This window comes from Solenopsis invicta, chromosome 14, assembly GCF_016802725.1.
Source record: "Solenopsis invicta isolate M01_SB chromosome 14, UNIL_Sinv_3.0, whole genome shotgun sequence".
Taxonomy (NCBI): domain Eukaryota; kingdom Metazoa; phylum Arthropoda; class Insecta; order Hymenoptera; family Formicidae; genus Solenopsis; species Solenopsis invicta.
Window position 1 is genome coordinate 359,521 of NC_052677.1, and position 26,395 is coordinate 385,915.

The 26,395-nt window shown below is 30.7% G+C and overlaps 1 protein-coding gene across 2 annotated transcripts in view; it reads right to left on the bottom strand.

Annotated features, from left to right (window-relative positions):
* LOC105201307 (cyclin-dependent kinase 2-interacting protein) overlaps window positions 1-26,288 on the bottom strand; it is a 28,041-nt gene extending 1,753 nt beyond the window's left edge. The window contains exons 1-4 of one of the 2 annotated variants that reach the window (XM_011169274.3): window positions 25,976-26,288; window positions 23,667-23,693; window positions 16,688-16,911; window positions 15,702-15,810 (exon numbers count right to left, since the gene is read on the bottom strand). In XM_011169274.3, the coding sequence (XP_011167576.1) occupies window positions 15,702-15,810; window positions 16,688-16,911; window positions 23,667-23,693; window positions 25,976-25,985 (370 nt within the window). In that variant the 5' untranslated portion in view covers window positions 25,986-26,288. The remainder of the gene's footprint in view (window positions 1-15,701; window positions 15,811-16,687; window positions 16,912-23,666; window positions 23,694-25,975) is intronic. The other variant, XM_011169275.3, reaches the window with a different exon arrangement.
* Between the last annotated feature and the right edge of the window lie 107 nt (window positions 26,289-26,395).

Consider the following 26,395-nt stretch of genomic DNA (forward strand, 5'->3'; position numbering starts at 1 on the left):
AATATTTTACAATTTTTTCCAAATAAAAGTTTAAATTTTTAGGAATGTAACTGCACAATTGGTATTGCTAAAAAATAATTTAATATAAAGTTGTAAAGGGACAACCATTAAAAGAAAATAAAAAATAGTTTTACAAATTCAAAAATTCGTTTTCTTTAATATCTTTACAACAAAACAGTTTTAAAAATTTTACATTACAGCGTTTTAAAGCTAAAGGTCATACTTCCAAAAATATATGGCATTGTCGGTCTATTTAAAAAAATATAAATTATGTAACAAGGAGAATAAAGGTACTTTTGATTGACTCAAGACGTCTAAAATTAAAAATTGATGTGTTTCATGATATATTTTATTAATTTATGTTGAAAAAGCATATTTTATATATTTTTGCTATGCGGTCTTGACACATACACACGCACACATTCTCTTTCTCTTTCTCTCTCACACACGCACGATATTCAGGGTGTTCAAAAAGTCGGAACGACGAATTATCTCAAAAGCTGAGCATTTTAGGAAAAAAAGCGTTTCAGATAAAAGTTGTAAGGTTTCAAAAGATCAATTTACTGATCTTATCAGTTTGACTTTGGATGGCGTTGCCAAAGTCAGATCAAAATCATATTAACTTTTGTTATAGCCAAGCGATAACGACTCGACGCATAGCAACTGATCTCGGGTTATCATGCACCGGAAAGAAATTAAACTTATTGTCTAAAGCGCTGTCGCAACGCGGGCAAACTCGGGAACCCTAAAATCCAACGGTGATTGCCCGAATAAGTTGCGACAATGCTGACACATGCAGAAATACAGAACATCGCAATTGCAATCTATATAAACTGCCGTTCAAGCGGCAAAATACTTAAACAATACGAAGCACTTCTTCCGTTAAGACGTCATATACACCTACAAAAGAGCTACACAAGAAGACTCACAAGGAGATGCTTCGAATTGTAAAACACGAAATCAGATGAGCCTTAGTTTATTCAAAAGGGGGGATCAAAGGTATAAAAAGTGTCAGAGCGTTTGATAGCATAAGCCTTTGTTTCGAAGAAATTTGCATGTGAAGTTTGGCATTTGCCGCGCGGTGCGTTAAGTACTATTGCGCGGTAGGTTGAAGCATGAAGTGCGGTGCCTGAGAAGACTAAGGTGCACGCTTTCTATTTTGTCCTCGACGGCCGCGTGAAGAGAGGTGTTCGAAACCTCGCAATGCCATTTTTTTTTTAAATAATTACATTTATCAATTGTAAATAATTTTTATTATTCTTAGCAAAATATTAATCATTATATATTATTCGTTACATGTAACAAAATGTAATAATCAAAAAATTTGCATATTTATTCAAATTTATTTACTTATTTTTATTCATTATATAATTGCTGTACAATGTTGAAGGTGAACATTTACGTAAAAACATTAGAAACACAAATTGACTGTATACCATAAAAAAATAACGTGTTTTATAAGATCATTTAATATTATGTAAGTTTACAAGAAAACATAATTGATTCACATTACTGAAAATTTCGCGTTTATGTGCTAACTTTGACGCGCACCAGAAAAATTGTAGTATATTTTTAAATTTCGAAGCAGATGATAAATAGTAGGGTAACAATTCAATTCTGATTGATATATATATATATATATATATATATATATATATATATATATATATATATATATATATATATGGCAAAGTGCCCAACACGCACGTAGCATCTATCCGGAAACCCTCTCGGTTAACAATAGCAATGGCCACGAAAGCCTCAAGACTGGTATGTATATATATATTACATGTTTTATTCTTTTACAATGTATAAAATCACTGTAAAGAATAATAAAGAGAATAAATAGAGACTTCTTTCCTGACCGATACACGTGAGCATACTCACAAAGAGAACGCTATGTAGTTCTAGCAGATATTTCAAGTTGTAATCTTTGCACATGTGCTGACATGAGAACAGATACCTGATCCAAAATCTTTTCTAATGCAGATACAAAAGATTCATTTTATTTGGGTTTCATGCCTCGAAACGATATATATACACAAATATTTTCAATGCTTTTACGTAAAGTTTCACCCACAACATTGTACAGCAATGTCAGAATTATATAATGAATAAAAATAAACTTGAATAAATATATAAACTTTCAGATTATTAGGGGAGAGTGGGGTAAATCGGACCTAGCTGCAGTTTTTGCTCTCTATAAGACGCAAATAAAATCCGATTGTAAAACTGAAGGTGCCAATAAAAAGATAATTTAATTTCCTTCATTTTTGCTTCAGACCATTTTGACGTATCTCTCATCTGTGTTGAATTATAACGGAAAATGTAAAAACGCTTTCTCCGGTCCGATTTGGAACTATTGGTTTCAAATCGGACCACCACCTGGTCCAAATCGGACACTTCCATTTTTATCAGCTTTTAAATAAAATTTTAAAAGATTATAATGTATTTTTTTACTATTTAATAAAAACGAACAATTTGACAGTAAAAAATAAAAATTTTATTTACAAAAAAACAAATTAGTGACAGTTTATATAGTTAGACTTTTCTCGGTCATGTTATGATATTGTTATTATATAATTAAAGTTGAAATCAATAAAATACAATTATTCTGAGTCTGATGACTCATGATATTTTACTAATTTAACATTTCTAAGACCAGATTTGGTCGGCCGATTACCAGTGCTACGATCAGGTTGCAATCCGACGTCAAAATCCGATTTAAACAAAGGTCTTTTCAAATTTTGGAACAATCTTTACAATAAACTGCAAAAGAGATCACAAAATAATTTATATTTTTTAATTCTACACTCTTTAATTATCTTAAATCAATTATCTTTCAAATTTTTAACACCTTTTAAATAATGATTTACAAGGATTTTCTTTTTTAAAAAAATTTTCGCACGATGGCTGAAAATACATATTCGCGTCTATTCTGTGAATGATATAACAGAGAACTATCAAACTGCTGTCACATGTTCGGTGTCTTATAAGGACTTTACATTATAAATGGCAAGCAAATCGACTTAAGCGTATTCATTTAAATTAAAAAGGTCCGATTTGGAACACGGTCCGATTTACCCTCTCCTCTATATTTTAAATATAACAAATAATATATAACGATTAATATCTTGCTAAGAATAAATTAATAAATGTAGCTATTATTAACACAAAAAATTGGCACTGCGAGGTTTCAAATACCACCCTTCACGCGGCCGTCGAAGACAAAATAGAAAACGCGTGCTTTACAAAGAAAGTTTGCAAACCAGAAAATTCAAAAAATTCTGAAATTTTATGTACACATAGAGGAGTTCATCCATAACACAAAAATATTTTTTGTTCGTGCCTAATTTCAGGGGGTAAAACACCTCTTTAAAGAAAATCGGTTTTTTTTCTTTGAAGCGTATATCGTCGAAACTATAAGAGATAAAGAAAAATGTTCTAAACAAAAGTTGAATTCTTCGAGAAGTACTTTGTAACAGCAAAAGTTTTTTTTAAATTTTTTTTATACTTTCCCCCACTACTTACCTATTATTTTTAAAATTTTTATTTCTTCTTATAAGTAAAATAAATCCTATTTTATTACGAATTCAACGGTATATGATAAAGTTATGATGCAACATTTCCATTTTTCAAAAATAATTAAAAACCACGCATTGTATGCGCATCCGTCCGTGTACTATGGAAGTGTCCCCTTTCGATTTTGAGCATTTAATACGTTATAGTACACATCAAAATAAGAGACACGTATTTTTTTATACGTGCTCAATCTCACTTTTAGAGAATAAAACACTTTTGAAAAAAGTCGGTTTTTTTTCTTTTGAAACGTGTATTGTTAAAACTGTAACAGATAAAGAAAAATGTTCTGAATAAAAGTTGAATGGTTCAAAGAGTACTTTACAACAATTTAAAAAAAATTTTTTTTAAATTATTTTTTATATTTTTCTCACCACTTTACATTTGTTTTTAAAAATTTTCAAATATTTTAATGACAGAATTAAAGCTTATTTTTATACAAATTCATATATAACAAAGTGTCTTTCCAATATACTATTCTTGAAAAATAAACTCCTTATGTATGCACGCTATCAGTACCTGTTTGAATACTTGATTTTTCCGCGCTGGAACGGATTCGTCTCATGTATTGCTAATCACGTATTATGCAAAAAAGCGTTAAAGACAAATCAGTATAATATAGTAAATATTAAAATAAGAGCTTTTTAATAATAATAATAATAGTAATAATTAAAATAATAAAATAATGAGTTTATTGAACTTGATTACTAAAATCAGTCAAATATGTTGGCAATGTCAAAGTATGTACCTAATACTTTGTAAAATTAAAAACGAGTTATGAATAAATAAATCATTATTTTTGCAAAATCGTTTATGTCATTTTGATTGTAGAACAGTTAATTGCAATGGTCAATATATTTTATTAACGAATGTTGGGCAACCCGAAAATTCAGTAAATTTAAAAGTATGTGCAAGTAGAATAGTTCACAAAATTATTTCTTGCTTGTACCAAATTATAGCTTTACGAGATAAAATCACTCCTTAAAGAAAATGTACATTTTCTTTTCGGCGAAATAACTACCAAGAATGGTGACACGTATAAAAAAATATTTAAACGTAAGTTGCATCTCGTGTTTTTTTGCTCTACGCAACTGCGTATAGATAAGCTTGAAAATATTCATGTTGTTCAAGTTACCCTTGTTACCAATCTTTAAAATTAAATTTTTATTCTTCGTCAATTTATATGAAAATCTCCACGTCTCTTTCCATACTCATGTTTTGTGATATCTTTTATAAATAAAAAATAAATCATAATTCATCGAATATTTAAAGTCCATTTAGCAGCTTCATTATTCAAATGGTTTCAAACCATTCAAAGAGATATTTAATTAATTTTATACTAGACAACTCTAGAAGGGTATAATACAAATAAATAAATAGAAAGTAAAAATATTGATTACCCGGGAAAAATTAAATATTAGCGATACGTATAAGACAAATCCGTTTCAGCGCGGAAAAATCGAGCGCCCAAACAGGTACAGATAGCGTGCATACATAAGGAGTTTCTTATTATTTTTCAAGAATCGGAGAACACTTTGTTATATATGGATTCGTATAAAAATAAGCTTTAATTCTGTCATTAAAACATTTAAAAATTTTTAAAAACAATTGTGAAGTGGTGGGAGAAATATAAAAAATAATTTAAAAACAATTTTTTTGTAATTATTGTTGTAAAGTACTCTTCGATCCATTCAACTTTTATTCAAAACATTTTTATTATCTGTTATAGTTTGAACAATACACGCTTCAAAAGAAAAAAAACTGACTTTTCAAAAGAGTGTTTTATTCCCTAAAAGTGAGATTGAGCATGTATAAAAAAATATGTGTCCCTTATTTTGATCTGAACTACAACGTATTAAACACTCCTCAAAATCAAAAGAAATCTTCCATAGTACACCACACTTCCATGGTACACGGACGGGTGCGCGTACCATGCATATAGGGTGGTTTTTAATTATTTTTGAAAAATAGAAATGTCGCATTATAACTTTATCATATACCGTTGAATTCGTAATAAAATAGGATTTATTTTGCTTATAAAAAAAATAAAAATTTTTTAAAAATAAATAAATAATGGGGAAAAATATATAAAAATTAAAAAAAAATTTTTTTTCGTTGTTATAAAGTACTCTTCGAACCATTCAACTTTTGTTTAGAACATTTTTCTCTATCTCTTATAGTTTCGACAATACATGCTTCGAAAAAAAAACCCGATTTTCCTCAAAAGAATGTTTCACCCCTTTAAACTGAGATTGGGCATGAACAAAAAATATTTTTGTGTTATAGATAAACTCCTCTATATGTACACAAAATTTCAGAATTTTTTGAATTTCCAGGTTCGCAAATCTTCCTTGTTAATCTCCTCAACCACAACGCTTCATGTTTTAATCTACCTACCGCTCAATAATACTTAACGCATCGCGCGACAAATGCCAAACTTCATATGCAAATTTCTCTGAAACAAAAGTCCATGCACTCAAACGCTCTGATACTTTTTATACCTTCAATCCCCTTCCCCCCTTTCAAATAAACTATGGCTTATCTAATTCCGTGTTTCGCAATTCATGTCATCTGCTTGTTAGTAAAAAAGCAAAAACATTATTGGAAAGTAGTAAGTAGTAACAGTAGTAAAATACATTTCTTAAGTTATGTATAATTTACGTTTATATATTGTATATTTAAAAATATATTTAACACATTTATGTAATAAATATATTCTTAATTTTTTTAATACGAACATGCATTTATGATATAAATAAAAAAAAATTAATTTTTGAAAATTCCAGATGTCTTAATATAGATTCAATATAAATTTAAAATAAAAGAAAAACGAAGAAAATGAGCATAAGAAAAAATTTTGAGGATTTGTGGTTTTCTCCGCATTTGTATATATAATGCACCACTGTGCGCCGCTCGTAAGCATTATCAACGTTTGTTAATATACGCTTATATAAAACGTTTGTACCTGTTCAGAACCAAATGTATTCAATCGTAGATTTTATTATATATATTGTATTTTAGCATGTATCGCATAAATTTTCAAAAGTGATAACTGTTTGATTGAAAATTATATTTCTGTTCCTCGCAATAATTATTAAGGCAATATTGACACTGATACTTGTAAATATCTTTGAAGTTGTCTTTCATCTCTATTTGTCTCCCGTCATCGTCACGGTCAAATCCGAGGATTCTGTTATTCTTTTCACGAGCATCTCTGCCCGTTAATTTACTCATCTCCGAAGCAAACAAATTTCGCGCCAAGGCACGCGCGAAGGAGAGTCAACGAACATCGATATTTTCCAAACATCGATTTGAACGGTACGCGCTCGTTCGTTCAACTCGGTAACTCCCATCAGGAGGGCCGCTTGGCCAATAATCTTCAATTCGGGAACAATTCGCTCCTCCCGACTCTCTTTCGCGGAGCACCGTTTTTCCGGGGTTCGTGCTATCGTTCGAGAGCCCGACGCCTCAGAAGCGAGAGAAACGCGATCGATTCAAATTCCTTTTTGCAAAAGTGACCGCGCGAACGGAATCAAACTTCTCTATATCGATACCGAACATTTATTTGGCCTTTGGCCAACAATTTCGTGGGTCCTCATCCCTTCCCGGCATCCATCGGACCTAGGCTGTATTTCGTACGCTATCCGTACATCACTTTTTTAAATGAAACATCTTATTTTTGATTACAGAATCTAATAGCTGGTTTCAAGAGCTTTCCAAAACGCTATAAATAAGTTCATTTTCGTTAAGTACTTTCCCAGTTAGGAGGTTTGAAAGTTACAGTACACATTCAAGCCGCGTAATTTGAAAAGTACTTAATTAAAAATAATTGCTTTATAATGTCTTAAAAAGTTTTCAAAATCGACTACAAAGAAATGCAATAAAAGATATAGAATGTTAGAGTATCAGTAGTTCCCTAATTAAGGGGTATCGGTATTTCCCAAATATTCTATATCTTTTATTGCATTTTCTTGTAGTCAATTTTGAGAACTTTTCAAAACACTGTAAAGAAGTTATTTTTCATTAAGTACTTTCCGAGTTGTGAGGTTTGAAAGCTACAGTGTACTGTATGATCTGACCTTGGCGACGTCATCCAAGGTCAAACTAATATCAGTAAATAGATCTTTTGAAACCCTACAACTTTTATCTGAAACACTTTTTCCTAAAATCCTCAGTTTTCGAAATATTTGGCCGTCCCAGAACTTTTTGAACACCCTGTATACATACCGTAATCATTTCGCTCAGCAACCTCGACAATACAACTTCCTGCAAGATTGAACTTCAAAATGTAATGTCCGAAAAGGTCAACTCGGTCTCTCGCGCGCGTGCGAGACCGAGTTGACACACACACACGCACACGCACGCGCGCGTGCGCGTACATCTAGAAGCATTCACGCGCGAGAAATTAAACAACTCGTTGAATAAAAAGTAACGGCTTTATTCATCAGAACATGAAAGTAAAAAATCAGAATTAAGACGTGAACATATCTACATATCAACAAAAAACAATCATCAATCGTCCCACATCAATTCTTCCAGCCATTCACGCGCCGGACTGACTACATCGAGCGTAACATTAACCCCCTGCTTCTTCAGATTATCGTTGATTGTCGATTGTCGTTCCGACAATCTAGTGAAAAACGGCTTCTTTCTTCCCGAAGAATGCTCTGTTGATTCTTATTTGGAATATTCGGACAAGGGTGGGGAAATAACTTTGGAGGACCAACGCCTAAAAAGAACCTCAAGTGTCTTGGTATTTGCCCTAAGGCCCACGGGAAAACCTCGAATCACAAAAACCGAGGCAAAGCGGTCTTCTAAACAAAATCCTTAAAATATTTCTACATTCGCGGCCTTCTCTCCCAAAAATTCTGCTGATAATCTGCTTCTTTCTCTTTCCTCTACAAACAGAACAAATGCTCCGTATTCTTTTCCTAATAATTTAAGTTATATTTTTCTCTACGAAAGAAGTTAACCTATCCGCATGTATCACTTTACATCTATGCCTATCTAATGTACGAATTTAAAAAAAAATTTTACTTAATTTCTTCACTATTCTAAATAGACCTTCCAAATTATTTTGCAATTTTGGAGTTTTTCCTCTCTCTCCGAGGATTAAAGAATCAGACATCCTGGCCATGTCAAAATTAATCAGCCTAGCTTTTTGATCACAACAATATTTAATTCGTGAAGACTGCAAATTCATACGCCGTCTACATCACAATGAATTTCGTGTAATTTTTCTTTCAATTTCTGTACGTATCCCTCATTAAAATTTCCGTTACTTTCCCTTGGAGGACTCCCTCGTAATAGATCGATAAGTAGGCAAAGATCTCGAGGAAAATACAATTCCACAGGAGAAACACCAGTGAAACACTTCATGTCTTGCCGAATAATAAGCTAACAAATACATAGGAATCCAATTATCCCAATCTTTTTGATTCGCAAAAATAAATTTTGCCAAATAATTAAGAATTATTGCTGACGTTCAACCTGCCCATCAGACTGCGAGTACAAAGCAGTAGTCCTAGTCTTCCTAATTCCTAACAAATGTGTCAACTAAAAAATTCTTGAATCAAAATTTCTTCCTTGATCGGTATGCAATTCAACAGAAACTCTATGACAAGAAATTATCTGGTTGACAAAACTTCACCTACAGTTTTAGCCCTAGAATTTTTTAAAAGAAAAGCTTTTACCCATTTTGTAAAACAATCAACAATAACTAACAGATATCGATTTCCAACAAAAGAAGTAAGAAAAGAACTATGCACGTCCATTTAAATCCTCTCGAAGAGATAATCAACATTATAAACTTGTAAAGATGATTTCCCTTTACCAGAAGACCTACTCCTTTCATTACAAACTTTACAAGAACGATGCCAATTTTCTACATCTTGTTTACAAGTTGCCCAGTAAAATCATTTACAAATTTTATCTAAAGTTTTATTAATTCCAAAATGCCCACCAAAAGGAGAGTCGTGAACATCTTCTAAAATCGATTTAATGCGAGTACGGAAAAAAACAATTTAAAAAATTTCCGAATTCAAATTAAGGACTTCCCATTTCTTAAATAGAACACCATTCTTCAAAAGTAATGCATCCCAATAAAATAAAAAATTTTACCTTATGATAAATCTTTTATTTTAACCTTTAAACACACCAATCCTGTAAAATATGTAAACACATTTTTGAGTCTGGGAGACTTTTTCAACTTTAAGAAGTTATAACTTTTGTTCTAATTAGCATTTTTCCACAAACTTTTTTTTATATAAAAATTTAAAATCTCATAAATATAACTGCATAATCGGCTTTACCAAAAAATGATTTGTTGTTAAGTTGTAAAAGAAAAACCATTAAGCAAAAATGAGAAATTGGTCAAAAATCCACTTTTCCTTCAAAAAATCATATCTCCGCAACAAAAAAACTTTTAAGAACTTTGAAATATAGCATTTTAAAGCTAAAGAGTTATACTTAAAAAAAAAAATTATGGTATTGTCATTCCTTTTAAAAAGTATAATTATAAAACAAGGAGAATATGAGGTATTTTTGAGTGTCTAAAAACTTTTTTTAAAAAAATTATATCTTTACGACAAAAAATTGTTAAAAACTTTACAATGCAGCGTTTTTAAGCTAAAGAATCACACTTTCAAAAAAAAAAAAAAAAAAATTATGTCACTGCCATTTCTATTGAAAGATATACTTCCGTAACAAGGGGAATATGAGGTATTTTTGATTAACTCAAAGTGTCTAAAGTTGAAAATTGATGTGTTTCATAATATATTTCAAACTCTACGCAAAATCCTCTTTTTCGACACTATAGTATTTTAACTTTAAACAAAGTAACATATGCGTACGGATCTGTTTGAACGTGTTTTGTTCAGTTTTTTTTTTACATAAGATTATTCACAAAAAAGTTTCACTCACACACTATATAGGTCCCATTAACCCTAATAAAACTTTACTACCGTGCCGTCCAAATTCTAGTTGACCAAAAAAATTGATCAACCATATCAATCGAAAGAGGAGATTTCAAACTTTTTTTATGTCTTGGTCCGAACCTTCCCAAAACTAAAATTTATTTCAGGATTAAAAATAAAGTCTTAATCGCAATTTTAATATACCTGATTTTATATCTTGGTTTATTATCTATTATTACTTCTTAAATTTTCTCCCATTTGTTGCAAAAGATACTTTATATATAAATAAGTTTTAATAACTAAATGTTATCAAAATGTCATCAATGTTCTAATATAATAGTTCGTCAACAGATTCGAACCGAATGTTACAAAAGATTGACATTATCTCGATACTGTTATTGTTTTATTACATTAGTAAACATAAATTGACAGCAAATTACCAATATCAAAGCAAAATCCATCATTTGCTAATGATTTAAATATAACAAAATATATTACTTAAAAAGTAACATCAAAAAGACCTGTTTTTTGGCCCATTTCTTGGACTTTAAATTTTAAACTATTTTTTATGCCAAATAGTACTATATAATAAAATATAATCCCAGAAAAATTTTAAGATAAGCATACGCGCAATTTTGGAGATATAAAAGGTTAAAAATGATGGTTTCTCATAACACAGAGCGTTGTATTTAGACTTGTTTTCTGTTGCTTGAATAAAAGTTACCATTACCTATGTATTTTTGCGCGCTAAACACGAATCTGATAAGCAAATTGCTCCGGTAAGCTTATTGCTCCACGTCAGATTTCTTAGAAGTCTCAAAAATGATCGTTTTTACTTCACCGTGGTGTTAAAAAAAAATCTTTCTTTCTATCTAAAAATCTATCTAATATACGCACGCACGCACGCACGCACGCACGCGCGCGCGCGTGTATTGTGTGTGTGTGTGTGTGTGTGTGTGTGTGTGTGTGTGTGTGTGTGTGTGTGTGTGTGCGTGCGCGCGCGGGTGTGTTCGTGTGTGTGTATAACAAAGTAAATCATTGTTTCTTATTGATTTTTATCCCTGATTGAAATATGATCTTAATTTTCGTCTAGTATGAGAATTCACCGAGACAGATGGAGTTGAAGTGACACGTGACACCGCCTTTCACGGATCAAGATGCTTTCATACTTAGAAAGTATCCCCTTGCCTCTCACAGATTGGGGTGTTTTTTTAATGTGAGTGATAAATTTTTAGATAGATTAGAAATAGACTTTTTCAACGCCATGGTGAGGTAAAAATGATCATTTTTGATACTTTTCTAAGAAATCTGACGTGATAAAGCAATTTGCTTACCAGATTCATGTTCAGAGCGCAAAAATACATGAGAAATGATAACTTTTATTCAAGCAACAGAAAAGAAGTCTAAAAACGGCGCTCTGTGTTATGAGAAACCATCACTTTCAATCCTTTATACTTCTGGAACCGCGCTTATGCTCATCTTAAAATTTCTCTGGAATTAATGTTCCATTATATCGTACTATTTGGCATAAAAAAAGTTTGAAATTCGAGATCCAAGAAATAGGCCAAATTTAGTCTTTTTTTGGTGAAAACTTTTTCATAAAGTTTTGATAAAATTTCAGTAACATTATGTTAAATTTTATGTTTATTTTAAAACATTTTAATTTTAATTAACCAAATAATTCTAAATTTCATTAAAAATTTATTGTAATTTCAATAAAATTTCCTTAAATAATAATTTTTTAAATTACTAAACTGTTATAGATTAAACAAGTCACACGAATAAATAGAAAAGCGCCAATTACGATGGAGGTTAGAGCTCTTAGTGCCTAATAATAAATATTTGTGCTTCTCTAAAATTTCTTTACTTTTTCATTAAATAGTTAATAATTTTTCTTTGAAATTATTTAATGACATTTCAACAAAATTTTTATTTTAAATAAATTCTCATTAAAATATTACGATTTTTTTTCATTACAGACAGAAAACTTTTCAGCAAAATATAATTAAAATTTTTTTAAATATTCATTAAAATTTTATCAAAGAACCTCGCACATTTTGTATGGAAAAAAAAACCGGTTTTTGTCAATTTGGCTAAATTTTTTATATGTGGTTGCTTTTAGGATGTTGATTAAAAAAAAAATCCGCACAAATACCCATTTTTAGTTCTCAATTTTTAAATTTAATTTAATGTTAAATAACTTATGAGACATTAATCACAAAGAAATTTTACGTTGAGCATACAATTAGTTTCAGGTTTCAGAGATATAGAAGATCCAAGTAATCACTTAGCAACTAAGAAAGTAACATTAACAACCTACCAACTAAAAAAGTATGACATTAACCGCTTTATAACACAAATTTTCGTAGAATCTTTTTAAAAATCAGTATCTGGGATCTTTAAATTGCTGATTACAAATCTGATATCAGATTTTAGAAATCTTAATTTAAAAAAATCAAGATGGCGGATATAATATAACGAAACATAAATACTGGAACTAAGGTTACTGCCAATTTAGATATCACCTCAACCAATAATTGGCAAGGCTGAGGATAATGGCTGTTGATTCTGTATAAAGATATCCGAAACAGCTGAGCACATTTTGTGCAACTGTCGTGCAACCGGCCATCGGCCATCTCACACAAAAATTCTTAAGAAAAGTGATTATCACCTCAGATCAAATCAGGGAAATAAAACCCCGGCGGGTCGTTAGGTTGTTCAAGAGCCTCGACCTGACCCAAATCTGATTCATCTAATCTAATCTACATTATACTGTAACTTTCACATCTCATAACTTAGAAAGTACTTGATAAAAAATAACTTCCTTACAATGCTTTAAAAAGTTCTTAATTGAAACATGTGTTATGTATGAGAATTATACTTGGACACCGTACAATTAGACACGGTGCAAATAGACACGATATTTTGGACACAATTCCATTAAACACCGTTCAGTTGCGCACCGTACACTTGCACGCCGTTTAGTTGCGCAGCGCTCACTTGCGCTCCGTTCAGTTGTGCACCGTTCATTTACACACTGTTCATTTGCGCATAAAAAATGTGCCCGAAATTAAGCTCATTCAACGCGTTTTTGCATAAAATAAACAAATTTGGCAAAAAAGTGTTGGATTGCCCCGCAAACCGAGATATCGAGCGTTAAAGTTGACAATTGAGGTTAGGATACCTATCATATAGAGATGTAGCAACGTAAAAATGCGCCGTGGCCACATATATATACAAAAATTGTACAAATTTAAAACACATATCAAGCAATATTTGTGATTTCAGTGATAAATGAATATATTTATTAAATTATCGTGCCAAAAGTAAATGCTTGAAAGGTGGAAAGGCTTTTCCCCTCCCCCCCTCTCCTTTCCTAACTCAACCCAACCCGAATCTAACAAGATGTTTTCAATTGCAAAATACGAAATCAGATAAGCATAGTTTATTGGGCATAAAGTATATATAAAGTACTTATCCGCTATCCGCTGTATCTGACGGGAAACGTCGTCATGTGAGGATGGTATGTGTCGAAAGTGAGAGACAGGATATGCATATAAAAGCCACACTTATATTTGGTTAAAGTTAATAGCACAAGAATACATAAAGGAACGTGGTAGTTCACACAAGGATACATAATCAATCAATCGAAAAGATGGTAGACTCTGCTCTAATTATAATCCCTCTACAACGCCCTCTAAATACGCTGTTACGGAACGGTCATTACCCTAGACTCTTACATAGTTGAGAGTATCAAAAATGTTAGAGCGTTTGAGTTCATGGGTCTTCGTTTCAGAGAAATTTGCATGTGAAGTTTGGCATTCGCTGTGCGGTTCATTAAGTACTATTGCGTGCTAGGTTAAAGCACTTTAGTCTTCTCAGCGCTTCACGCTTTAACCTAGCGCACAATAGTACTTAACGGACCGCGCGGTAAATGCCAAACTTCACATGCAAATTTCTCTGAAACAAAGGCCCATGAACTCAAACGCTCTGACACATAACTTTGACCCCCCTCCCCCTTTCAAATGAACTAAGGCTCATCTGATTTCGTATTTCGCAATTAAAAGCATCTCCTTGTAAGTTTTAAATAAAAAATTGTTTTGCGTGGAAGTTGAAAAATCCATGTGTACAGTACCATGTGGAGACATCTTTCTGTGTCTAACTGTTCGGTGCGTAATTGAACAGTGTGCAAGTGAACGATGCGCATCTTTCTGTGTCTAACTGAGCGATGCGCAAGTGAGCGGTGTGCAAGTGAGCGGTGCGCAACTGAACGATGTCTAATTGCACTCGTGCCTATTTGCACTGTATCTATTTGCACGGTGTCTAATTATACAGTGTCCAAATACACCAATACCGTCATGTATTACTCAAACTGATTAGCGGACAGAGACGTGGAGAGGTATCAACCCCCCGCAAAGATCGTATAAATACTGTAGACGATCGATACGTAAATCAATAGTCGCTCGATTATTAGAGTCCAAATCTCGGTGACGTTTTCCTCCACTCTGAGTGTCGCGCATCGTAAAAAGCAAGACCGACTACGCCGGTAGCGGTCTAGCGTAGCAAACAAAACACCATCGCGTGCAGCAAAAAAAGAACTACTACTTTTTAATTTTAATACTTTTATATTTGTCAAAGAGTGTTCGGAGAGTGAAATTCACGCGGAAAATAAAAAGGATTGAGTCTTTTAATTTCTCTTACAATTACAACTAATTTTTATTTCTCTTAATTATCACAGTTAAATTTATATTAGTTTCTTTTAGCACCGATTGGTAATTTCACGCACAAGTAAGACTACGAAAAAGAGGAATTCTGCTCGATAACGGATTATATACTTCGTGTGGAAACAAAGAGACTGTTTAGTTTGGCAATCAGTTTAATTTTAATATAAAACATATTCGAGGTGACTCCTGGTCACCGAGAATAATTGGCGGCGTAAAGATCCTTTCGTGACAAAATCGTGATACAAGTGCGTGCGTTTTTTTTTCTCAAATAAAATGTGCGGGATTTTTTACTGAAACATCAAATTCATAGAAATTTCATCGAAACTTTTTAGAGGACAAAATAGTCACAAATAGCAGATTCTCTGTTCGGTTTCTGTAGTTAATCTATTATTATATTTTATTAGAAAATATTTTTATACAAAATTTATTATAAAAACACTTACAAAATATATTTTCGACAAAGGCTATTTAGATTATTCCTTACCAAACTTTATTGTCGGCCATGTTACAAACAATTTATCTGTAGTTTTTTGTAAGATCGATATAGCTATTAGCTGATGCTTAATTTGATCAAAATTTCTAACTATGCCATCCTGTAAATAAAGTTACTTCCAGTTATTTATATTAATAAGTACTTGAAGCATGGATTGTTACAAAAAACTTTTAAAAAGCTTTCAACTTTTCATATTTTAAGCGCAACACTTCTGAAAGGATTCTGCAAAATGTTATATAAAATATTGTAACAAAAATATTTCTAGAATTTTGTGATACATATTAAATGTTACAATAGAAATGTTTCTAAAATTTATCACATATAGTAAATTTTTAAATTAGACTTAAATTAAAATTAGGCAAATTTTCCATTACAATATGTTAACCTACAAGCAAAAATTTTTTAAGTTAGCTCGTGGCGTGTTGAGTTTCTATAAAACAATACAAGAATATTACGTAAATAAAATTTCCGCAGAACTTAGCGGATAAACAACTATTTACTGATGAGTTACAACGTGTTAAATGTTCTGTTAACCCACCTAGTACATTAGCACGTGCAAAGCGCTTTGAGAGCTCTGTTGAACACCTCCTAAAACCGCTGTCAATTAGGCACTTCTTTGACATGTAAATATTTTGATGGATTTCAATTCACAGTATTTTAAAAACAATTTCTAAGACTAGAAAATTGCTTAAACACTTAATTAGCTTTAAAAAACAATTAAAAATACTTGCTTTAATGTGTAAAAGGCGCTTTAATAAGTTTTGCGCGCTATAAAACTTCATTTTTCTTGCGTTGGTTTTATACATTTATAAAACGTTTCCACTAGTGGATTTTAAAAGTGCTAGAAAGGCGCTGATTTTCTGTACTCAGTATAAAAAGCTAACAAAAATAATGTTAACTTACATCTGTTACGCTGTAAAAATATGAAATAATGAAAGAACAATATTTAAATATAGTATAGTAAAAGAAAAAATTACCAGATTATCACAAATATTTTCCAATTTATCACAGAAAGTTTGCAGATTTTCATAATAATTTTGATTATGGCTTTCCCGTGTTATATCTTTTAAGTAAGTAAGTCCTTCAATATGAAGATTGTTCCACTGTTGTATATTTGCATAAATATCTGCAGCTAAATCACGTACGAGACGTACTGTTCCCGTTAAGTTTCTTCCTTGAAATGATTTAGGCGAGACAAATTCTGTAATAAGTTCATTTTAATAAAATGCATTACAAATTTTTTATCTATACCTTTTAGTAATTTAACGCACATCTTACAAGATCCATATCTTGTGCGATTCTCTTCTTTAAAATATCTCGATTGTAATTAGTTATAACATTTATATAATATTTTTAAATAAATAAAAATATTATAACTATTTTCTAAAAATATTAAAGATATGTAAGAGTCATTTAATAATCCACATAGCACAAAATATTATTGCAATATTGCAATGATATTGCAATATACTAGAAATAATATTACATATTACTGTAAAATATTACAGAAATATTACTGATATATTACAAGTTAATAAATAATATTGAAACATTACAGTTGCAATATAACATTCTAAATAGCAAGATAATATCAAACGTTTCAATTATATCTTATTGATGCTATGTCACTAACAAAAGAACTTTTCAAAGTGTTACCCTGATTTTGATAAAACTTTACATACATTCAGGTAATTAAATGATTTTAGAAAATATCAGTTGCGGCCAATGTATGGTTTCAAGGAGTAAAATCATCCTTCATGTGTATAGCGGTTTTCAGCTTTTTCCGTTATATCTTGAAAACTATTCAAGATATCAATAAATGTTTCATACAAAAGATTTACAATTACCTCTATTCATTCGTTAATAACATTTAAAAAAAATTATTTTTTAAAATAAAAAAATAATTGAAAAAAAGAAATTACAAACAACTCACGAGGTATAAAAATTAAAGAAAAAAGGCTAATACAAGTCAGACGTTGTTATTAGTGCGTATAAAAAATCCAATATTTATTAAGTTTCCACTAACTTTCGATTTCGTACGTTTCAAGTGAGTTTAGGTCATCCTCAGCGATAATACAATAAGTGAAACTTTTCTCTGTCACATGGCGTAATCAGGTGTTCTGTTTCTGTCCGTCACTAACAAGTGATAGTCCGTATAAAAATATCTTGGGTTTCTAAGATGTAATGAACAGGTCAATATGCTTTCGATGTAAATTCGCATTACGCAGTATTTTTACTCACTCACCATGTGAAACAAGGCAAAGGGTTCACAAAACTACACAAACTTACTCAATAGTGTAGATTAAAAACGTTGACAGTGATATAAATTAAATTAACAATAGTACAGTTGTTTAAAATATTTACATATTATATATTAGAGCGTTGTAACAGTGTTACTTGTCAACATCACGGTCAGAGCTGTACTGTTCTCTGGCGTTAGTTACTCAACAGTAACTCAGAAAACAAAATTGAGCGGGGATAAAAAAGTTTACAAATAATGGGTCAAAAATTAAAATCTTTCAAGGGTACAAGTATAGGCATGATGTAGGTACTCTGTGTCCGTTTGCCATTGGCACTTTATATATAACATTTCTAAAATCTAACGTTTCCCCAAGAAGCGCTCTTCGTCTAGGATTAAACATTCTTCTAGTCAAAATCGTGTTCACTATTAATTCTGTGTTCTGTGATGACTGATTGTGTATTAGTTTTCCATCTTATATGATTCTTATGCTCTGATATTCTAGTTTTTAATTGTATGCATGTTTGCCCCACATATAAAGCGTCAAAATTTTTGCATAGAATCGTATAGACCACGTTGTTTTGAGACTTTTTAAGAAGACTATCTTTGTATCCTCTAATGATTGACCCCAATTTATTTAGACTAAAATACAAAATTTTAGTATCAAAATCCTCAGTGATATTTTTAAATTTATTAGAAATTGAATAAATGTACGGGATTGTAAACCATTTCTTTCTGTCAGTACATTTACTCAAATTTTCGTTGTTGAAAATTCTTTTATCTCGCTTTTGTTTCCTGAATAGGTAGTCAAATCTAGAATTTATGGCGTTAAAAATAAAATCGATGCAGTAATCATTATTCAGAAATATCTGAATGATCATTTTTAGATTATCCCATTGGAATGTGGGATATGATAATAAGATTGCCCTGCCCACCATGCCTATAATTGTACCCCTAAAAAAATAATTGTTTAAAGAATTATTTAAAAAAAATATCATTGACTTGAATAAATAAAAGTAGTTTTATTGTGAATCTTTTATATAAAATATTCTTTTGGATTTTAAATGGTTTTCGAGATATAGCCGAAAAAGCTAAAACTCGTTCTACACATGAGAACTGATTTCACCTCTTAAAACCGTTTCTTGGCAATAAAATTTTTAGAAGTTTTTAAAAAAACAATTATAAAAGAAATGATGAAGTGTTATTATTTTCACATCATCTATCATGAGGTAGATTAGCATAGAGCGTTTTTTATAGTGATTTCCCTCATAAGCTTAATGCACTCCATTTTTTCATGTATAAATTCCAAATGCCGTCCTCACACTCTTGAAAGATATATTATTATTACAAAAATTCACTCAACTTTTATATGACAAAATATCTTTTATGTTATAATGCTACAAAATAATAAATTTTTATTTTAAATATGCACGAATTTTGATATTTTTATCAAGATGACTTATCATGCCATATATTTCTTGTAATGTATGAAAACATTTTTATTATAAACAGCGATGAATGCATTTGTTATATTATTTTATAACGAATTGTAAATCTTGCTATTAATACTAACGTGATGATTATATGACAAAGTGTTGGCAATTATATTCTTCAAAAAAATGCTCCATACAAAATATTTCTTGCATCAGAAACGTCGTATTATAGCAGGTGCACCCCATATAGAGCACAGTGGTATTTCTTGAATATCCTTTCCAAAGAAACAAAAATCGACTAGATTTTCGAAATGTAACAACCGTTCCTCGATGTATCCACTTTTAAACCAAGCATATTTACAAAGATTATAAAATCGCAGAGAAGATAGCTGTACGAGGTGTAATCAAAAAGTAAGGTGACTTTTTGAATTTTGCGCGCTCTGTACACTCTAATTTCAAAATTTTTTTTTTGTGTTGGTACACTCGTCACGATCATATGTTCACAGTTTTGACTATATAGTATGTGTTGTTTTTATGTAAGAGGCATAAAGGTTAGACTCGTGTTTGCGTGCTCGGCGATTTTTTGCTGTTGAAAATAATGGAGCAGAGAGTTTGTATTAATTTTTGTGTAAAAAATGGTATTAAGTGTTCAAAAACTCTTGAAATGTTGACAGTGGCGTACGGTGAGTCAACTTTAAGCAAAAAAAATGTTTATAAATGGTATAAGTTATTCCAAGAGGGCCGAGAAAATGTTAACGATGAACCTCGCTCTGGACGCCCCAGCACGTCAAAAACCGACGAAAATGTTCAGAAAGTAAAAGAAATTTTGTTGAAAAATCATCGAATCACGATTAGAGAAATAGCTGATGATCTTAACATATCGTTCGGCTCATGCCAATCAATTTTAACGGATGTTTTGGGTATGACACGTGTCAGCGAAATTCATTCCAAAACTGCTTAATTTTGATCAGAAGCAGCGTCGCATGAATATCGCCCAAGACATGTTGAACGACGTCAATGATGATCCTGATCTGCAAAGGGTTATAACTGGTGACGAAACATGGGTATATGGTTATGACGTTGAAACCAAAGCCCAATCATCCCAGTGGAAGAGCCCAGGAGAGCCAAGACCGAAAAAAGCACGCCAAGTTCGTTCGAATGTGAAGGTTTTGCTCACAGTTTTCTTTGATTACCATGGCGTTGTGCATCAAGAATTCCTACCACAAGGTCGTACGATAAACAAGGAGTATTACCTTGAGGTTATGCGGCGTTTGCGTGAATCAATAAGAAAAAAACGTCCGGAAGTGTGGAAAGAAAATTCATGGATTCTGCACCATGATAATGCACCTGCGCACACGTCGTTACTAGTGAGTACTTTTGTGGCCAAAAACATTACTATCATCATGCCTCAACCACCGTATTCACCAGACTTGGCCCTCTGCAACTTTTTCCTCTTCCCAAAATTGAAAAGGCCTATGAAAGGACGAAGATTTGCGACGATTAAGGAGATTAAGGCTGCATCGCTGGAGGAGCTCAAGGAGCAATACCCAAAAGTGCATTTCAGAAATGTTTTGACAACTGGAAAAAGCGCTGGCACAAATGCATTGTATTAGAGGGGGATTATTTTGAAGGGGATAACATAATTTTGGATGAATAAATGAATATTTTTTTATAAAAATGAAAAGTCACCTTACTTTTTGATCACACCTCGTATATGCGTTAAAGATTGCAATTTAATAATATTATTTCTCAAATGTAAATTAATATCATAAATTAATAACATAATGCGATCACTGAACGTTCTCACAAAGTTTTTCCATATTCTAAATCCATAAACATCAAGAGGTTGAATCATTCCCGTAGTTTTCTTTGGTATAGTTAAAATCCGTATATCTTTATCTTTTTTTTAGCATAAATTCTTGCAGATTGGTAAGACAATGTCTGCTCCAAGAATCTAACAACAGCACACTAAAACTTCCAGTAACGGATATAAACACATTTGTAAACCAAGACTGAAAGTGTAGTGTAGTTAATTTGCCAGATTTTGATGCTGCAACAAAAACATTTGCATGTCTAAACAAAGTTTCTTCTACATGTGATCAGAAACTTCCATTCGCTTCTTTCAATACCACGGGCATGTAGAGAGGCAATTTCAATTGTCCGATTGCAGAAATTATGGGCATAATTATATAACTGTGCATGGAGATTTACAATTAGTTATAAAATAATCAATATAATAAATGCATTCATCGCTGTTTATAATAAAAAATGTTCTCATACATTGCAGGAAATATATGGCACGATAAGTCATCTTGATATCATGAAAATATCAAAATTCGTGCATATTTAAAATAAAAATTTATTATTTTGTAGCATTATAACATAAAAGATATTTTGTCATATAAAAGTTGGGTGAATTTTTATGTAATAATAATATATCTTTCAAGAGAATGAGGATGGTATTTAGAATTTGTGCATTAAAAAATAGAGAATAGAATACAGAGTGGATTAGGCCTACGGGGGAAACCACTATAAAAAAAGCGCGCCATGCTTATCTACCTCATGGCAGATGGTGTGGAAATGATAGCACTTTATCATTTTCTTAATAATTAATACTTTTCTTAAAAAGTTCTAAAAACTTTATTGCCAAGAAACGAAGTGTCACACCTTGATTTTAATAAAACTTTACATACATAATTAGATGATTTTAGAAAATATGAGTTGCTGCCAATATAGGTTTTAAGGGGTGAAATCAGTCCTCATGTGTAAAGCGATTTAGCTTTTCCCGCTATATCTCGAAAACCATTCAAAATATAAAAAAATGTTTCATACAAAAGTTTCACAATAAAATTACCTCCATTTATTCTTGTCAATAATATTTTTTTAGAATAATTCTTTAAACAATTATTTTAAAAAAATTGTTTAAATAATTATTTTTAAAAAAATATTATTAACGTGAATAAAGAGGTAATTTTATTATAAATCTTTTGTGTAAAACATTTTTTGATATCTCGAATAGTTTCCGAGAGATAACAAAAAAAGCTGAAAACCGCTATACACATAAGGGATGATTTCGCCCCTTGAAACCGAATATGCGCCGCAACTGATAGTTTCTACAATCATCTAATTATGTTACCTAAAAGTGTGTAAAGTTTCATTAAAATCGAGGTGTGACACTTCGAGAGGTTCCCTTAGTGCTTTTATGTATTCGTATGATTTTATATACTTTCTCAGACTCAGCCAAACTGCGCGCCGTTACTTTCGATCATATAACACAGTTATAATCAAAGAAGAGTTAGTAATATCACTTTTATTAAATTAAAGTTAATTTAATAATACTCGATGCTCACTAGAACCTATATTAAACCCCCCACCCCCCTAAAAAATCTGTAACAAATTTATTGCAAAAAAGTATTTAATTATTAGTTATTATTTAATTTTAAATATATACGTAAATTTCCGCCTACAATTTCGCCGATAAAAATATCATCATCAAAATACTTTACTATTTTTTTTTATAATTCTATGGAAATAAATGTATACAAATTTTAAAAAGAAAAATAAAAACGTAAGAAAGTATATTGCATAAGCTTTAATAAAAAAGAAAAGAGATAAGCAATGTAATTTTCGGCTATTAGAAAAACTTTCCAACTGCTAGTCGCCAATCCCGACAAGTAATACATCATTCAAAAACACGCATGGAGAGGATCACAGATATATAGGTCGTTAACACCTCGGTATAATATTTACGAAACTCCCCAGTGACAATAATATAACTTTCACGCCTCAAAAAATCTAATAAAAATAAACATCAATAGTGTTTTGAAAAGCTTTGGACAACAGCTATTAGATTGTTGAATTAAAAATAAGGTGTTCCATTAAAAAAGAAAAGTAATCTGACTTTGACTTTTTAATTTGCCATCCAAGGTCAAACTTATAAGATAAATAAATATAACTTTTTAAACTCTATAACTGTTATTTAAAACATTTTTTTCATAAAACTTATATTTTCCGAGATAATCCTGTTCCAACTTTTTTGTTACACTTTGTAAATACTGTACCAACGTTCGATCGAGAGATAACGGGAGACTTATATATCTGTGATTATCTCCCGGTGCGTGCTTTCCAATAATATATTACTTGTCGGAATTAGCAATTAACAGTTAAGAAGTCTTCCTAGTTCAGACTTCTAGAAAATGATGCATTAATCTTCTATACAATATTTTTTGTACTTGCCATATTAGACATATTTCTTAACATTAAAAGAATCAGATTTAATCTTACCTAGAAGGACTGTAAGAGCCAATTTAGCTGCAAATACATTTTTTTCATAAATGATAAATAGAAAAAAATTAAACAGATATTAATGTATAATATTAATAATACAATTAATGTTTTAATATTAATAACGCAATTAATTTATTAAATAAAAAAACTGTTATTGTTACATTAGATTAAATATTTGATAAATATGGAGAAAATGTTACACCTTATTGATTTCATTAATCTTGATACATGTTATAGAAGTGGGGGCACTGATCAACTTTTTCTTATAAAATAATTGGGGGTCTCGTATAGTTTTCAAAATCTGTTTAAACAAACGTCATTTTTGAAATTTCATTATTTTTATAATACCTTATATGTGATGGATAGTATTAAATATGCATTTTAGATCACATTTCACCAATTTTATTGTCCTTTAGATATGCTAAGATACAAAAAATAAAGGTAAAAGTGACAATCTTTTCTGCTGTATATTTACGAAAATTTTTTTAGTTTGCAATAAAAAAAATATAAAATACAACGTTACGTACTACATGAAATACTCTGAATACAAAATTGTTTTTCAAGCAAACAAATAGATAGATACATATTAAGATATTCATTTAAATTCATAAAACTTATAAATAGAAAAGTAAAATATATGCGAATATAACATCAAATATAAGAAACCCAAATTAGCTCTAATGGTTCTTCTAAGACTTCTAAGTAAACAATTAAATAAAAATTAAACTATAATATATAATTAAAAAATTTTGTTACCAATCAAAAACATAAGAAATAATAAAAAGTTACAAAAGGATATCATATAAAAGCAAATTTGAAAAGTTTGACATTTGACATAAAATTCAATAGCAGTTTGAATTTTATGAAGAACCAAATTGATTATCTTGGACTCTCTAGTGTTAATTCATGTGTTAAAGAAATAAAAAAAGTGAATGTAGAATGTAGAAGTGTGCACATTAACTTGTTCGCACAATAATAGAGGAGTATTATATTAAAAATAGAAATTAAACTTTTAGAATCAGTTTTTTTAAATAAAAAGTACAATGAATACAAATAAATCAGGATTAAATGGCTATAAACATAAATGTTATATAAAATAATCATATAAGATACAACATAATTATTTATTTAGTGTTCATTGGCCATTCAGTCCCAATTCAATCTAAAGTGATTTAAATTATAGAAATGTTTACACTAGATTGATCTTAACAAGAGTAAAACAAAATGTCAAAGTTGCTAAACTAGTAAATCATAAACATGATTTAAAAATTTATACAATAAATAGTATTACTTTTATTCAAAAATAATAATTATCATTTATTTTAATATAAAATAGGCCAAAAGAACAAGCAATATTACAATTTTAAACAATCGTAAATTTAACTTTAAATCATTGTTAACAAATATCAATCTCAGAACATGTTCTGATCTAATTCAATCTTCCCCAATCAATGCCTACTAACAAGATAAATATTGAGATACACATATTAGATGCAAGAATCATTAGCAATAATCGCATTGATTTAAAATGGCTATTAGTTATTCTAAATAAGTACACTAAATAATTACACAGGTACAAAGTTAATGATATTATTCAGCTCAGTTGTTTCTAACCCAAAACAACGACAAGCTGGATAATACCATTAACTTTGTATCTGTGTAATTATAGTCTACTTATTCTGGTAGATGTTCCAAATAAATGTGATCACTGTTAATGATTTATGTGTACCTCAATATTTATCTCGTTTGTATGTGTTGGTTGGGGAAGATCAAGTTTAATCAAAACAAGTTTCGAGATTGATATTTGTTAACATTGATTTAAAATTAAACTTACGATTCTTTATAATTGTAATATTGCTCATTATTTTAGCCTATTATTCTACATCAATTTGTTGTTAACATAAACAAACTTGTCTGTTATATTATTTATTTTGGTTGTTTTTATAGTTTACTAAAAATATATTAACTTATATATTATACTTTGATCTTGTTACTGTTAGTTGACCATATGTTGATAATACTCATTATGTTTCGATCCAAAGCATTTACTACACTTTTTCATGTGTACAATCATAGTTCACTCTAATCTGCTAAAAAAAAAGGATTAAAGTAAATTATAATTAACCTGTTTACATCCAAATTTTATTTCACTCTCGAATGAATCAGGATTGGACAGCTGGATGTAAACTAGGAAAAAACTGATTCTAAAATTTTAATTCCTATGCATTATATTTAATATTCTTCTGTTATGCGTAGAGTCAAAGGCACAAACTCGCAATCAACATTGCCTATTCGTCGGCCCATACCTGTCATCATTTCGTCGTCCAGATTCTAAAATCACGAGATTCTTCGTCTCTTCTTTCGATTTCTCTTTGCTCTTAAGAGTTCAGTGCAGTACTTAACACTTCTTACAATATTTTTAACTTCCTTGCTTGTCTCATTTGCTCTTACGATCACTTTTAACGAAATCTGGCCTTGCTGGTCTGTTTTACAGCTTCATAAATTCATAGTATGTATAAACTTATACACACCGGTCATTGCATTCCACGAATGGACAATAAATAGACTAAACAAAACAGACGCACGACTTCCTCAGTAAAGAGCCTCGCACATGAAATGCATAACATAACATAAGCACAACATAAAACCGACGGACCAATGAAAATGTTATGTAAATTAATATGGCGACTTTATGCTGAATGCTCATTGGCCCATCGGTCTTATGT